Raw genomic sequence first — 16,125 nt, 5'->3', positions numbered from 1 at the left:
CACCACTTGGCTGGCATATAAAAGTATACAGGATAATGTCCACTTGTGATATCCCAAGTCTCGTTCTCTCTGCTGTCTGCTGTGATGGTCAAGTCTAATTCATGTGATTTTTACTCAGTGAAACCTCAGCACCTCTGTGTGTGGGGCTGAGTGTGCACAAGTAGTAATAGATTGCAAAGTCATCCTTTCCTAAAGTAAATGAAGGCACAAACTGCCTTCATTTCATATTCCTCTTTGACCTTTACCTCAAACAGCTTTCATTTCAACACAGATGATTTCATTTCTATCCAAGGTCTCTGCTGAAGTTACTTAGCAGCAGCAGCAGCATAAGCCTGTAACCTTGTAACATTTCACATCCATTCACCCTCCCTTAGCAGGAACGCTCCTGTTCCATTGGTCCTTTCCCTCTCCACTTAGCCAGCCCACCCCTCTTTAAGGTGGGGTTCCTGGGTGATTTCTTTGCACACCTAGTCTGAATTCGCTGGACCACCTCTGCAACATGTCAGGGTTCACCTATACAGCTCTGTTCATGAACTGACCTTTTAACCAGAGCTCCAAGTTCTCAAGGTGGCAGTTGTATAAATGCTAGGCTCAAAGGGGTACTTTTCCTGTCTGAGGGGTGTAAATTACCTTGAGAGACACTCTAAAGAGGTGGATGGTATGAGTGGGTGTTCTTAATATAGCTCTGAAAATAAAGATGAGCTTGGGAACTTTTCACAGCTTTTACTCAATGTTTATCCTCATTTTCCTTTTTTCTACCTTACTCTCTTCCCTAGGCCCTTGCAAAAATAAGCAAACAAGAATCCAAACCAAACCACAGGGCACCTCTGTGTGTGGGGCTGAGTGTGCACAAGTAGTAATAGATTGCAAAGTCATCCTTTCCTAAAGTAAGTATGACCCATATCCACTCAAATTAGATTCCTCTCTTCTCTGACTCATTCAGTGAAAACAGCAAGTTTACCTGCCAAGGAAGATAGTGGAGTGAGAAGAAAGAGAACAGAGATACTTTCTACAATTTATAAAGACATAGATACAAACATTCTCTTTCAGAGGAGAAATCAGTACAAACAGAGACACAATAGTATTTCCTTCTTAGCAAAGGTTAATGATGCTTCAAAACTCAAATACCACTAGTACAACTACATTAGCACAAATGCATACAAAATAAAAGAGAGATTTTACTTTGCTGCTGGTAGTAGCAGTAAAAGAACCCGGTAGGATAGCTGGAGAAGTGATATGAGAGTGGTGAAGTGAGTGGTAACAAGTATGCTTGAAAAGATATGGACAATACTTTTTACTTACAAAATGCAAATTACATTTTTTTTTCAGCTATTGAATTTCCCTGGAAGAGAATGCACACCAGTGCCTGACCAAGTGTTTGTTTTTGGACTTCCCTGGTGGTTCAGATGGTAAAGAATCTGCTTGCAATGTGGGAGACCTGGGTTCGATCCCTGGGTTGGGAAGATCCCCTGGAGTAGGGCGTGGCAAACCACTCCAGTATTCTTACCTGGAGAATCGCCATGGCCAGAGGAGCCTGGCCGGCTACTGTCCATGGGGACGCAAAGAGTTGGATACGACCGAGTGACTAAGCACAACACAGCATGAGTGTGTGATTTGCCTTTTAGGGAAACTCCTTTACTTTGCTTTACTGCCAGTGCCAAGGATGTCCATGCCGTGGGTTTGACTTTCTCACGCGCCAATGTGCTGGAAGAGGGGAAGCTCATTTTTCTGAGCACCTCATTCAACTTATGCTATTAGTTACAAAGGGAAACTGGCCAAAACAGGCAGCGCCGTGGAACCCTAGGCTCCCTGCCCTGTGTGTGTGCTTGGCCGCTCAGTCGTGTCCGATCTGGCGACCCCATGGACTGTAGCCTGCCAGGTTCCTCTGTCCATGGGGTTTTCCAAGCAAGAATACTGGAGTGGGTAGCCATTTCCTTCTCCAGGGGATCTTCCCGACCCAGGAATCGAACCCGGGTCTCTGGCATTGCAGGCAGACTCTACCATCTGAGCTACAAGGGAAGCCCTCCAGACTTACTGCCCTACTCAGTATTTATTCAGCATTCCCTCTAATATCAGTACCAATACCAACACTGATGAAGAACAATAACCACTACTGCTGACAGATCACGAGCTATTCCTATAATTACTTAGACATCAACTCAAAACATTAAATAACTTACCCAGACTCAAACAGCTAGGATGGGGCAGCTCTGTAATTTGAATCTGGGACTTGTCCTAACCCCAGAAGATAAGAGACCCCATATTCCCAGCAGCAGCCAACTTCAGCTACAGTTGTGTCTAATTTGGCCAGTGAGCCCAGTATGTGAAAAACGTGTCAATAATGGTGTCTTCAGGCAGGGCGACTGCTCTCCAGGTCTGTACAGGTCCAACCATTTCCAAATTAGCTTACGCCCTGCAGCTGCATCCCTGTCTTATGTGCCTGGCCCCCAAAGTCTCTGAGTTTGTGGTCCCTACACTAACTATGACTGTCTTCTTCTGTTATGTGACTGTCTCCCACTGGGAGACAAGTCTTGGGAGGGCAATTTAGGGAACTGTGATTTGTGTTTTGGGGTCTCTCAGTATAAAACCCCTCAGGAGCCCTTGATGCATTTTAGAAAAATCATTCTAGAAATCAGTACAGATTAGCAAGACTGGAAGCAGGGGAACTAGTTTGGGGGGGCTACAAGGGCATGGGGATGGAGAGGAGGAAACAGGGAGGGTGAATGAATAGGAGAGAGACTTGGGATGTATGTAAGTGGGATTTGGGGGGTGAAAGAGGAGGAAGAGGAGGAACCACAGTAACTTCTCAAAGAATGGCTTCAGCAGCTAGGTGGCTGCTGATACCACGCAAATGGGTCACAATACAGCAGCCAAGGAAAGGCTGTATGTGGTGACTTCAGTTAGGAAGAAAGTTATAAAATTATCATTCTTGAGCAGAGCAAGATCTAGAGAAGGGATACTTCCTAATCTGGGGGTGCAAACAAAAGGGCGCAGGTGAGCTCAAATCTCCAGGCTGGGAAGGGGAGCCAGGATGCAACAAGAAGAGCCCAGGGTCTCAGGGCGAGGCAGGCTCAAGGGATGGGAGCCCAGCAAGGAGCACTTCCGGTCACCAGCTCAGAAGCCAGCCCATACCAGGACCCCAGCACAGGGATTTCCCATCCTTGGAAAGGTCCTAGAAGCTTTCTGACCCTCTCCTGTTCCTAACTTCTTATTCTCCATTGAATATTTCTCTAGAAGGTTAGAACTTATGAAAGCATTGCAATCTAAAATGCAACTGGAGGATATAAAATGGAAAACCCCACAAGTGTGCCCTCAAGAAGACAAGCCCTTAGGACTGAGAGGCTGATTTCTCATAAATGCCCAATTCACAGAAAACTGATTATATTGGAATGTTTTTTAAAAAATGCTAGGGAGCTGGTCCAGGGTTGCCTCACATCAACCTTGGGAAATTTTGCTCATGATTTCCAGAGACCCAAACAAGATATGACCCAGGTCAGGCTGGTCTCATGAAATAAGTGGAATGGAGCTTTGTTTGTGTGACTGGACTGGTTTTGTCTGCTCAGGGAATTTTCAAATCCGGTCTCTGTTTGTTTTGGTTTCAGCAGACTTTAACTGAAGTCTCCCCTCTTTACCTTCCCAGCCTGGAAATACAGTCTCTTCCAAGCCCTCAGCAGACACGCCAGCAACCTCTCCAGTTTGCATGCCCCCAATTGCCAATTCCTCTGCTATTCCCGTTTACATGCATCTTCTTGACAATTTTGAGATGCCTGATTTTACCTTCCTATTTAAGTTGACAAACTAAAACCCTCCATAGCAGAGGGACCTGGGAGCCAGCCCGGGAGTCCTCTCCACAGCCCAGTCGAGGGAGGAGAGGCCACAGGGGCCAGGCTGGTTACGGCTGCATCTGGAGAAGGAAGAAGGCTTTCTGGGTCCCATCCTCTGGGTCCTTAGAGAACTGACTGGAACACAGGATAGGCCCTGTGGACCCATAATTAGAAGCGTTGGGCATTGGTTTCAGGGGTTTTCCCTGTGTCAGAGAAGGGAGCACCTTTCTGGCTTTAACAACCTGTCATTCTCTGCCAGAACCTGACATCAGTCCCCCTGGATAGAATCATCTGGGCTCCATCCTCCATCCTGCTCCCAACCATGGACATCCCATAATAAAGGACCTTGAGTTTTTGCAGGAGGCACATCCCTGGCTGAGTTCCAGGGAACCAACACCAGCCCACGGGCGGTGGGGAAAACCGAAGAGACCCCGGAGATTGGCTATAGCTGAGATTCCTCCATCAGTCGCTCAGATAATTTCTCCATCAGTCTCTTATCTCTACAGACGAGTCATCCAGAATAACATGACAGGTAGGAAGCTTCCAGAAGGTAACTGTATCCTAGTCCCTGCCTTCAAACAGAATGATTCCTAAATTCAGGTCTGGGGCTGGAACTTAGATTGAATTTACCTCCAGGACTCTTTCGGCAGTATCTGATGTTAGAATTTCAACTTTAATGTTCCTTCCATCGGGCAGAAATATATCCAGAGATTCTTTCTTGGTGGTGATGCTGAATGTGTCCTGTAAGCAGAAGGAAGCACAATAAGCTTCAGCACCCTTCTGTGGGGGGCAGTCGGCTCCCTCTCCAGGCCCTCAGGGCACACAGTGTCCAAAGCACCTGAAAGCTGAGTGCAGAGACTTAGGGGGTCGGTTTAAGGGGGTGAGGTGGGAGTGAGGAGCGGGTGGAGAGGAGTTCAGGCAAAGCAATGACATGCGACTTGAATAATTTCCAGATAAACAAGGCATCCGTTTTAGAAAAAAACTTTTGATAAAAATCATACAAGTGACTCTTGGTCATCCCAGATTTTAACTCTCATTTTGAATATTTCCAGGCATCCCTACAAGTTTGTGATAGGCGGTAATTTATGCTCCTGCTAAACAAAACTCTGAAGGTGCAAACCATGAGGCCCGTGTCGGGAAGCAAGTCTCCATCTGGTTGAATGGCACCAGCTGAGGGCCCGCTGAGTGCAGCCTTGTCTGCGCACACGGATTCCAGCCTTCTTCAGGGGACTTGTGTGTGCCAGAGGTGACTGGGAATCCAGGGACCTGTGAACCTCTTGGATAGAGTGTTCTAGAAGGTCAGAGACATGCCAGTGACATGGGAAGCCCACCAGAGCTGGGGGAAGTGTGAGGCTCAGGTTGGCGCTCAGCGAGAGGGACCCCGGGCAGGGGAGGGACAAGGGTCAGTGGCTGACCACGTGGGCCTCCCAGCGTGGCTGCGTCTGGGGGTGGCTGTTCTCAGCACCTCCCGAATGGGTTCTTGTCAGTACACAGAGCTGCCTCCTCTCTGGGAGGCTGATCCTGGTCACAGCCCTTCTCATCCCAGGTTCCACAATGGACTCGTGCAGCCATTGCGCGCAATGCGTTCACTTCCCTCCTAGGCATTTAGGATGGCACTAGTGATGTGACATCCGTGGGAGAACTGAGAAAAGAGCCACTCAAATCATCTTCTGTGTTCTGAGCTTGCTATATGAGCCGGGATACTAGTAGTTAGCAATACAGTGGGTGGCGATGGAGATGGGAGGGGGAAGGGGAGAGGAGGTACCTCTTTTTAGTGACCAGAAAATTTCCAGCCAGGTCACCTCCTTCCTGGAATCAGTTTGGGGAAAGGAAGATCCAAATGACCGATCAGCAGATTATTGGGGATCAAGGGGTTGGGGCTCAGATCAGCTGACCACTGAGACCCCTTCCCCTCACCAGGCAGCCCCTTCCCTTCCTTCATCCTCCTGACCACCCCCTGCAGTTCACAGACACAGCGGATTAGGCACGAGGCTTTGTAGGGAACAGGGGAATCTTGTGACCCCAAGGACTGTAGCCTGCCAGGCTCCTCTGTCCATGGGATTTCCCAGGTAAGAATACTGGAGTGGGTTGTCATTTCCTTCTCCAGGGGATCTTCCCAGCCCAGGGATTGAACCCGTCTCTTATGTCTCCTGCATGGGCAGGTGGGTTCTTCATCATCTGAGCCACCAGGGAAGCCCAATCACACTGCCAGCTACCTCAAAAGGCCCATCACCTTAGTGACAGGCTTATTTTTTCCTAATTTTATTATCCAAGGGCAAGCCTTGAATAATGGTTAAATTTTAACCACCCCCACCCTGAGCCCACCTACTTACAATTACTAAATGGCTACGATTCTGAACCTGAGTACTTTAGAAGATAAAGGCTACTGTTTTCCAATTTTAAAGGGTTGGTCCACAAAACAGTATATGTTTGTGAATATGTTATATATACAGTCAACATGCAGAGATAGCATCTCATTTATGAGTAAATATAGTATCTGTGTATTTATTACATATAAATCTATTGTTAGATCACAATATCAGTAACTGTGCTCTGTGCTGCTTCACATATAGTAGTTAATGCAATTCTCATACAATTCCATGAGGAATATACACTTATTAAGCCCCCTTTTTCAAGATACTTATACCCCTATATTCACTGCAGCACTACTTACAGTAGCCAAGACATGGAAGTAAACTAAATGTTCATAAACAGATGAATGGATAAGGATATGGCACATATATACAATGGAATACTACTCAGCCATAAAAAGAAATAAATAATGCCATTTGCAGTGACATAGACGGACCTAGAGATGATAAAAAGAGACATAAGTCAGACAGAGAAAGACAAATACTATATGACATCACTTATATGTGGAATCTAAAATACAACACAAATGACCATATCTGTGAAACAGAAACAGACTCACAGATAGGTGGTTGCCAAGGGAGAGTGTAGAGAAGGAAGGCTTAGGAGTTTGGGACCAGCAGTACATGGAGAATGGATAAACAACAAGGTCCCACTGTGCAGCACAAGGAACTACACTCAGTGTTCTGTGATAAACCTTAATGGAGAAGAATATGAAAAAGATATATATATATATATATATATATATGTATGTATAACTGAGTCACTTTGCTATCTTGTCTATTTAAGTCATTCAGTCATGTCCAACTCTTTGTGACCCCATGGACTGCAGCACGCCAGGCTGCCCTGTCCATCACCAACTCCCAGAGCTTGCTCTAACTCATATCCATCGAGTCAGTAATGCCATCTAACCATCTCATCCTCTGTCGTCCCCTTCTCCTCCTGCCCCCAATCCCTCCCAGCATCAGGGTCTTTTCCACTGAGTCAGTTCTTCACATCAGGTGGCCAAAGTATTGGAGTTTCAGCTTCAGCATCAGTTCTTCCGATGAATCTTCAGGACTGATTTCCCTTAGGATGGACTCGGCTGGATCTCCTTGCAGTCCAAGAGACTCTCAAGAGTCTTTTCCAACAACACAGTTCAAAAGCATCAATTCTTTGGTGCTCAGCTTTCTTTATAGTCCAACTCTCATATCCATACATGACTACTGGAAAAACCATAGCTTTGACTAGAAGGACCTTTGTTGGCAAAGTAATGTCTCTGCTTTTTAATACGCTGTCTAGGTTGGTCATAACTTTTCTTCCAAGGAGCAAGCATCTTTTTTTTTCATGGCTGCAGTCACCATCTGCAGTGATTTTGAAGACTAAGAGAAAAAAGTCCATCACTGTTTCCATTGTTTCCCCACCTATTTGCCATGAATTGATGGGACCAGATGCCTTGATCTTAGTTTTCTGAATGTTGGGTTTTAAGCCAGCTTTTTCACTCTTTTTCACTTTCATCAAGAGGCTCTGTAGTCCCTCTTTGCTTTTAGCCAAAGGGTGGTGTCATCTGCATATCTGAGGTTATTGATATTTCTCTTGGCAATCTTGATTCCAGCTTGTACTTCATCCAGCCCAGCATTTCGCATGATGTGATGTACTCTGCATATAAGTTAAATAAGCAGAATGACAATGCACAGCCTTGATGGACTCCTTTCCCAATTTGGAACCAGTCTGTTGTTCCATGTCTGGTTCTAAATGTTGCTTCTTGAGCTGCATACAGATTTCTCAAGAGGCAGGTCAGGTGGTCTGGTATTCCCATCTCTTTAAGAATTTTCCACAGTTTGTTGAGATCCACAGAGTCAAAGGCTTTGGCATAGTCAATAAAGCAGAAGTAGATGTTTTTCTTGAATTCTCTTGCTTTTTTTATGATCCAACAGATGTTGGCAATTTGATCTCTGGTTCCTCTGGCTTTTCTAAATCCAGCTTGAACATCTGGAAGTTCAACGTTCACATGCTGTTGAATCCTGGCTTGGAGAATTTTGAGCATTGCTTTACTAGCATGTGAGACGAGTGCAATTTGTGTGGTAGTTTGAACAGTTTTTGGCATTGCCTTTCTTTGGGATTGGAATGAAAACTGACCTTTCCCAGTCCTGTGGCCACTGCTGAGTTTTCCAAATGTGCTGGCATATTGAGTGCAGCACTTTCACAGCATCATCTTTTAGGATTTGAAATAGCTCAACTGGAATTCCAATACTTCCACTAGCTTTGTTCGTACTGATGCTTCCTAAGGCCCACTTGATTTCGCATTCTAGGTGAGGCTCTAGGTGAGTGATCACACCATAGTGGTTATCTGGGTCATGAAGAACTTTTTTCATGAAGATAGTTCTTTTGTGTATTCTTGCCACCTCTTCTTAATATCTTCTGCTTCTGTTAGGTCCATACCATTTCTGTCCTTTACTGGGTCCATCTTTGCATGAAATGTTCCCCTTTTTTGCCTTGAGAACCCCATGAACAGTATGAAAAGACAAAAAATATGACACTGAAAGATGAACTCCCCAGGTTGGTAGGTGCCCAATATGCTCCTGGAGATCAGTGGAGAAATAATTCCAGAAAGAATGAAGAGATGGAGCCCAAGAGAAAACAGCACCCAGGTGTGGATGTGACTGGTGATGGAAGTAAAGTCTGATGCTATAAAAGCGATATTGCATAGGAACCTGGAATGTTAGGTCCATGAATCAAGGTAAATTAGAAGTGGTCAAACAGGAGATGGCAAGAGTGAACATCAACATTTTAGGAATCCGTGAACTAAAATGGACTGCAATGGGTGAATTTAATTCAGATGACCATTGTATCTACTACTGTGGGCAAGAATCCCTTAGAAGAAATGGAGTAGCCCTCATAGTCAACAAGAGTCCGAAATACAGTACTTGGATGCAGCCTCAAAAACAACAGAATGATCTCTGTTCATTTCCAAGCAAACCATTCAATATCACAGTAATCCAAGTCTATGCCCCAACCAGTAACGCAGAAGAAGCTGAAGTTGAATGAAGGTCTATGAAGACCTACATGACCTTCTAGAACTAACACCCCCCAAAGATGTCCTTTTCATCATAGGGGACTGGAATGCAAAAGTAGGAAGTCAAGAGATACCTGGAGTAACAGGCAAGTTTGGCCTTGGAGTGTGGAATGAAGCAGAGCAAAGGCTAACAGAGTTTTGCCAAGAGAATACACTGGTCATAGCAAACACCCTCTTCCAACAATACAAGAGATGACTCTACACGTGGACATTACCAGATGGTCAATACTGAAATCAGATTGACTATATTCTTTTTAGCCAAAGATGGAGAAGCTCTATTCAGTCAGCAAAAACAAGACTGGGAGCTGACTGTGGCTCAGATCATGAACTCCTTATTGCCAAATTCAGACTTAAACTGAAGAAAGTAGGGAAAACCACTAGACCATTCAGGTATGACCTAAATCAGATCCCTTACAATTATACAGTGGAAATGACAAATTGATTCAAGGGATTAGATCTGATAGACAGAGTGCCTGAAGAACTATGGATGGAGGTTCATGACATTGAACAGGAGGCAGTGATCAAGACTCTCTCCAATAAAAAGAAATGCAAAAAGGCAAAATGGTTGTCTGAGAAGGCCTTACAAATAGCTGAGAAAAGAAGAGAAGCCAAAGGCAAAGGAGAAAAGGAAAGATATACCCATTTGAATGCAGAGTTCCAAAGAATAGCAAGGAGAGATAAGAAAGCCTTCCTCAGTGATCAATGCAAAGAAATAGAGGAAAAAATTAGAATGGGAAAGACTAGAGATCTCTTCAAGAAAATTAGAGATACCAAGGGAACATTTCATGCAAAGATAGGAACTTTGCTATGCAACAGAAATTAATACAACACTGTAAATCAACTATACTGCAATAAAATAAAAAAATTTTAAAGCCCCCTTTTTCAGATGAAGTAAAAGTTTGCAAAGGTTAAGTGACTCCCCGCTAGGACATACTGCCAGTTGGTAGCAGAGGCAGGACTCAAGGTCAGCTCTGCATGATCCAGGGCCTGAACTCAAATGGGGAGGACTTCTCTCCTGGCTGGCCCAGGAAGGTTGCTCCTGCATTGCTCTGGAGTGCATGTTTGTGTCCCCAGTGCCCCACACCCCCATTCATATGTCGGAGCCCTAACCTCTAGTGTGATGGTGTTATAGATGGGGCCTTTAGGAAGTGACTAGGGTTAAGTGAGGTCCTGTCCTCATGATGGGATTAATGTCCCTATAAGAAGAGACACCAGAGAGCTTGCTCTCTGCACATGTGCACAAAGAAGAAATTTATTTCTCATAGTTTTTGGAATTTCAGTTCTTTAAACTACCGGTTACAGCACCCCCAGCAGACAAATATAGGTATAACAATTATAGCGCTCCTTTCTAAGTGTCTAAGGGGACTTCCCTGGTGGTCCAGTGGTTAAGAATCCACCTGCGAGTGCAGGGGACATGGATTCGAACCCCAGTCTGGGAAGATTCCACATGCCACACGGCAAGCCCATTGCAGCACAACCACTGAGCCTGTGCTCTAGAGCCAGAGAGCCTCAACTATTGAAGCCCGCGTACCTAGATCCCATGCTCTGCAACAAGAGAAACCACTGTGATGAGAAGCCCACACATTGCAACTAGAGAGTAGCCCCCACTCGTCCCAACTAGAGAAAGCCCATGTACAGCAATGAAGATGCAGTGCAGCCAAAAATACGCAATAAGTAAAAATTGAAAAATAAAAGATCATCATAAGATTTTTTTTTTTTTTTTAGTGTCTAAGCTTGGATAAATTGGGCTTCCCTGGTAGCTCAGCTGGTGAAGAATCTGCCTATAATACAGGAGACCCTGGTTTGATTCCTGGGTCAGGAAGATCCACTGGAGAAGGGAAAGGCTACCCACTTCAGTATTCTGGCCTGGAGTATTCCATGGGCGGTATAGTCCATGCAGTCACAAAGAGTCGGACACGACTGAGCAAGTTTCACTTCACTTCACCTCACTTGGATAAATGATATGACCATCATGTTACCACCATAATACCAGCATAAGGCACCATGTTATGCTGCCCCTCCACGTACAACAAGGGTCCATCTGCCTGAGTGAATTTGCACACTTATCAATCAAACAGTCCTGTGGCTTCCCTCTGTCAATACTGGCCTCCACATCAGCAAATGCTGACCCAACCATCTGCCAGGTTTTCCCTTTAAGTGTCCAGCGCTGGGACAACCCACCTCCCGGGAACCTTTGAGAATCACTCCAAGCCCTTCCTCAGCCGGTCAGGGCTACTGGATTCCCTCCTCCCCAGCACACGCTCTGAGCTCCCCGCATACAACCTCAGCCATACTGTCTTCACTTCTAACTTCCCAGGGGAATTCTGACTGACTTCCCAAGTTCCCCTGCAGTTATGATAACTGGCAGTTATGATAACTGATAACGGTAGGGCTCCCAAGACCCCATATTTAGCTGAGTAGTCAAGGGTCAGGGGCTTCTCCAGAGCAACTGCTGCAAATAGTCCCTTTCCAGGTACACACCTCTGCTTAGGTCTTGGGTTCTTAAAGGTATTTGGCCTAGACTCACAAACATCTCTTACCTCAGAGGAAAAACCCTCTCAAAATGAACGGAATGATGCCATTGCCTTTTGATATGATTTAAGGGAAAACCTACCATTAATTTGTTACTTCAGTGCAACTCTCGACTCAAACTATACTGCAGACCAATGAGATATCTAAGTTATGAAAACAGTTAAAATGATACAGATGCATGCCCATATTAAAGTCTTCTGCAAAAGAAAAGTGAGGAAGTAGATTGCATCGGTAGAGTGGGTCAGATCATAGAAAGCCCTAAAATCAGATACTTGAGGGTTTTATTAAAAAGGCAAAAGTGGGTCACGGTGGTTCTGGAAGGGTGGAAATGGAGTTAGGGAAAGATGTGGCTGGCATTGTAAGTGAAAATGAACTAGAGGAGAGACTGAAGGATGTGGGAGACTTGGGAGAAGTGGGTGGCGGTCATTCACACACGCGGTACCAAGGGACTGGGCTAGACTGTGGGGTTAAGAAATGCGTGATCCACAGAGCAGACTGCCTGGTTCCAAGCCCAGTTCCGCCCTCACTGCGCGGGACCCTGTGGAAATCTGGACCGGCGACTCCCCTCTGTGCTCTGCATCCCTTCAGCTCTAAAGTAAGGATAGCAGCTCTGGGAGGGCACCCACTGCAAACATTCACGTGGCAGCTTTCTTGGTTCATTCTTGTTAGCATAGGAATGAGGAGGTCATCACATACCTTTGATTTGACTTAGTGGCAACAGGTAAGAAATAAAGGGGCCCAGAAAAGATTCAGGGAGATGTTTTCCACACTCATATCCAATCAAGTGCCGAGTCCTATATATTCACATCTTAGACAATCTCTTCAATCCATCTGCTTCTTTTCGTCTTCACCACCTGCCCTTGAGTCCCACCTGAAACGTCCTCCCCTCCTTGAGCCCTGTGACGGCCTCCTCACTGGTTACCTTGCTTCCATTCTTGTCCCCCTTGCAAGCCACTCTATACAGCAGCCAGAGAATGCTGCTTTTCCTGCAAAGCCGAAAATGTACTCCTCTGGCTTAAAATTCTCTAATGCCCTTACACTGTTCATGGAAAACTAAAAGGAAAAGCACTGTTTTTCTCTACTCCACTCACATCAACACTGCTGACACTAATTACCTGGAGTTAGCACAGACCACACAGATTAAGGACCCAGTCCCACAGGACAGCCCCTCTCCCACTTCAGAAGCCAACTGCAAGTCCAGGCCTCCCATATCAACTCTCTATAAGTCTGGGAGTCCCATGACCCCTTACTGGAGTTTGATGATTTCCTAGAATAGCTCACAGAACTCAGGAAAGCTCTTTTCTTACTATAACCCCGTTTATTACCAAGGATAAAACTCAGGAAGAGCTAAACAGAAGCGATGAGGCTTCTCTACATGTTCCTACCTCTACATGTTCGCCCACACAGAAGCTCTCTGAACCCCACAGGTCAGGGATTTCTATGGAGGTTTCAGCATGTAGGCATGACCAACGATTAGCTCAGTCCCCAACCCCTCTCCCAAAACCGGAGGCCAGCGGGTGGGGCTCAAAGTTGCAACCCTCCAATCATATGTTTAAAAACAACTAAGCATCTTTTTTTTCCCCTTTTCAACGATGTCATTTTTAACTCCAAGGAAAACAAAAGTTGTTCATGAAAGTAAAGGTAATCATAATCATAAACATTATTTGTTCAGTAGTAAGAAATATTTACCTGTTATAAAGATCAAAATACTAAGGACTTAATGTTTTTAATGGTGAGATAAAACTGGGGAGAAGAAAGGAATGAAAGAAGGTGATACAAGAAAGCTGAATCCACATCCCTCATGTGTGTGCGTGTGTGTGTAAAAGTTGCTCAGTTGTGTCCAACTCTTTACGACCCTATGGACTGTGGCTTGCCAGGCTCCTCTGTCCGTGGGATTCTCCAGGCAAGAATACTGGTGTGGGTTGTCATGTCCTTCTCCAGGGGATGTTCCTGAGCCAGGGATTGAACCCAGGTCTCCCTCATTGTGGGCAGATCCTTTACTGTCTGAGCCACCAGCGAATCCCCTCCTCCCTCATCCAGGGAGTCAATGGATAATATCTACAAACTGAAGAACAGGAGAAAGAGATGGATATTATTAATCTCCAGATATTTAAATATCTGAAGAAAAAGCTAAATGATTTGAAAGCCATTGCCTCTGGAAAGCAGGAGATGGTTAAAATATAATATTTTTTAATACTATTTTACTTTTAAAATTATCAGCACATTTTGTTTGGTTTAAAAAAATGAAAAAATTTAGAACAATATGGTGAACAGGAGAAATGATAGCATTGAAAAACTTTAATGAGATAAAGGCAAATGCACAACAGATGAAACATTGTATGTTGGGAGTTGTGATCGAGGAGGAATTTGACTCTATTTGTGATATTTGGATTTTACTTATATACATATATATATATATAATTTATAAAATATAAAAGCCATAATAATGCAATTAGAGGAAAAAAGCCAACATGGTGGGTTCAGATGGTACAAATACCAAACTTAACTAAGCTGTCATTTTGATTTAGGGGGGACCAGGAATTAAAACATACAATTCACACTAGTAAACCAAATGCATTTATCTTTAAGAAACCTATAAATCCTCTGTTACCATGGGCTGCCTTGGAGAAGAGAATGGCAACCCACTCCAATATTCTTGCCTGGGAAATCCCATGGTGAGAGAAGCCTGGCAGGCTACAGTCCATGGGATCACAAAGAGTTGGACACACCTTAGTGACTGAACACACATGGGCTGCCTTAACACATTTTAAAACATTTAAAATGCTTTAATTTTAACACATTTTCAAATCAAATTTAATACCCTGAGAAATTGTTTAATATTTCAAAGAAGCCCCATCAGTGGGCTTTATAGATATTCTCCTCTGAGGCCGAAGAATGTCTGGTAGCCATAGCACTTAACCCTGATCTTTATTCTTTTTTTTTTTTTTTCTGATCTTTATTATCCAGAAAATTCATATTTGGATGTGCCAACCTCTAAATTTTCATCACACTTACTAATCAGTCCTAATCATTGCACTACAAGGGAAACAGGAAACATTCTTAAGAGGAAATGGGGAGAGAGTCACTTCCCAGAGCCCCTAGACCCGTGGTGGGCAATGCTCCCCAAATATATACATTGCCCTTAACTCCCCAAGTACACAATAGCCACAACAAATACCTTCTTAGTCTCTTTCTTCTCAAACATGCTGTTCACACTATATAGATTAAGAACCAGGAACTTACAGGCCTTACTCTAAAGACTGGTTTTGCCTTTCAAAAACCCCTTCATCTCAGAGGCAATCGCAGGCCAAAGGCAGGGAGCAGGGTAACTGGGTGGGCAGGAGGGGTCTGGACACAAAACAAGGGGGACCTGGTGAGGGATGGGGCTAGAAGGGGGCTGCCACCGCTCTAGAAATACTTCATGACATCAGCGGATCCAGGCTCCCCAGACTTCCACTTACTAAGATGTGTATCCTTAAGACAAATTACTTAACTGAAAAAGAGATACTAACAGCACCGCCCTCAACAGGTCACCAGGGTGAATGAGATACTGCACAGAAAGCGTCCGGTCCAGCCCAGATCGAATATCCTGCAGAGGCTGCCCCCTCTGATGACTGCAGCTCGCCCTTGGTGGAGGCTCCTCAGAAGGCTTCTACACAGTCACACGCATTCACATTTCTAACACGCTGTGTCCTTGTCCAGAGACAGGAAGGTGTGCATGTACCTGCTGAGTCCTGGAGAGCCAGGCCTGCGAGTGTGTGACTATTGGGTAATAACCTGGGAAACGGCAGGCCAAGGACTCATTAAAGGCTGTGAAAATATTTGGCAGGGGGGGATGTCTGTGTAATATTGAGGTGGGGAAACTTCCCAACCCTTGCTCCCTGGGCTCCTCTGATGGTCTGGCAGAACCACACATCCCCTATGCTCATCCCAGTCCTCCCGGCACTCACCAGTCCTCCATCAGCCATCTCACCGCAGGCTCGGCTGGTCAAGTCTCCCCTGCACCGACCACATCTGTTCACTGCTGAGCAATAACTCAGGCCCTAGAAGGTGGTCAGGGGATGAGCTGCTCACCCCCAGTAATAAGTGGCTACTGCTTCCCTTTTACCAATATCAGTCCTGAGTCTCCCAGGCCACCGGTTATTAACATGATTTGCTAGTTTTTCCCTGAATGGGAAGAAGAAGCTAAAGTATAATCTTACCTTCCTGCTTACCCCAGAAATCACCCGACGCTAACTTAGAGGTCCTTCTTCAGGTCATTAACCAAGGTGCCCTCTGTCATGTCCCTCGGATACTCATTCACTCTGTGGCAGTGCCTCCCATCCCTCTTCTCACCAAGCCACA

General features: G+C 45.1%; 1 protein-coding gene across 1 annotated transcript in view; it reads right to left on the bottom strand.

The window, feature by feature from the left end:
* The window catches only part of SNX31 (sorting nexin 31), an 81,632-nt gene that overhangs the window by 42,512 nt on the left and 22,995 nt on the right, over nt 1–16,125 (bottom strand). Inside the window, exon 5 of the mRNA XM_043483279.1 lies at nt 4,455–4,565. Within this exon, the coding sequence (XP_043339214.1) occupies nt 4,455–4,565 (111 nt within the window). The remainder of the gene's footprint in view (nt 1–4,454; nt 4,566–16,125) is intronic.

The sequence above is a fragment of the Cervus canadensis genome, chromosome 12, assembly GCF_019320065.1.
Source record: "Cervus canadensis isolate Bull #8, Minnesota chromosome 12, ASM1932006v1, whole genome shotgun sequence".
In the NCBI taxonomy this organism is placed as follows: Eukaryota; Metazoa; Chordata; class Mammalia; order Artiodactyla; family Cervidae; genus Cervus; species Cervus canadensis.
Note: the sequence above shows the minus strand (reverse complement) of the source record. Positions and strands in the feature narration are given on the sequence as shown.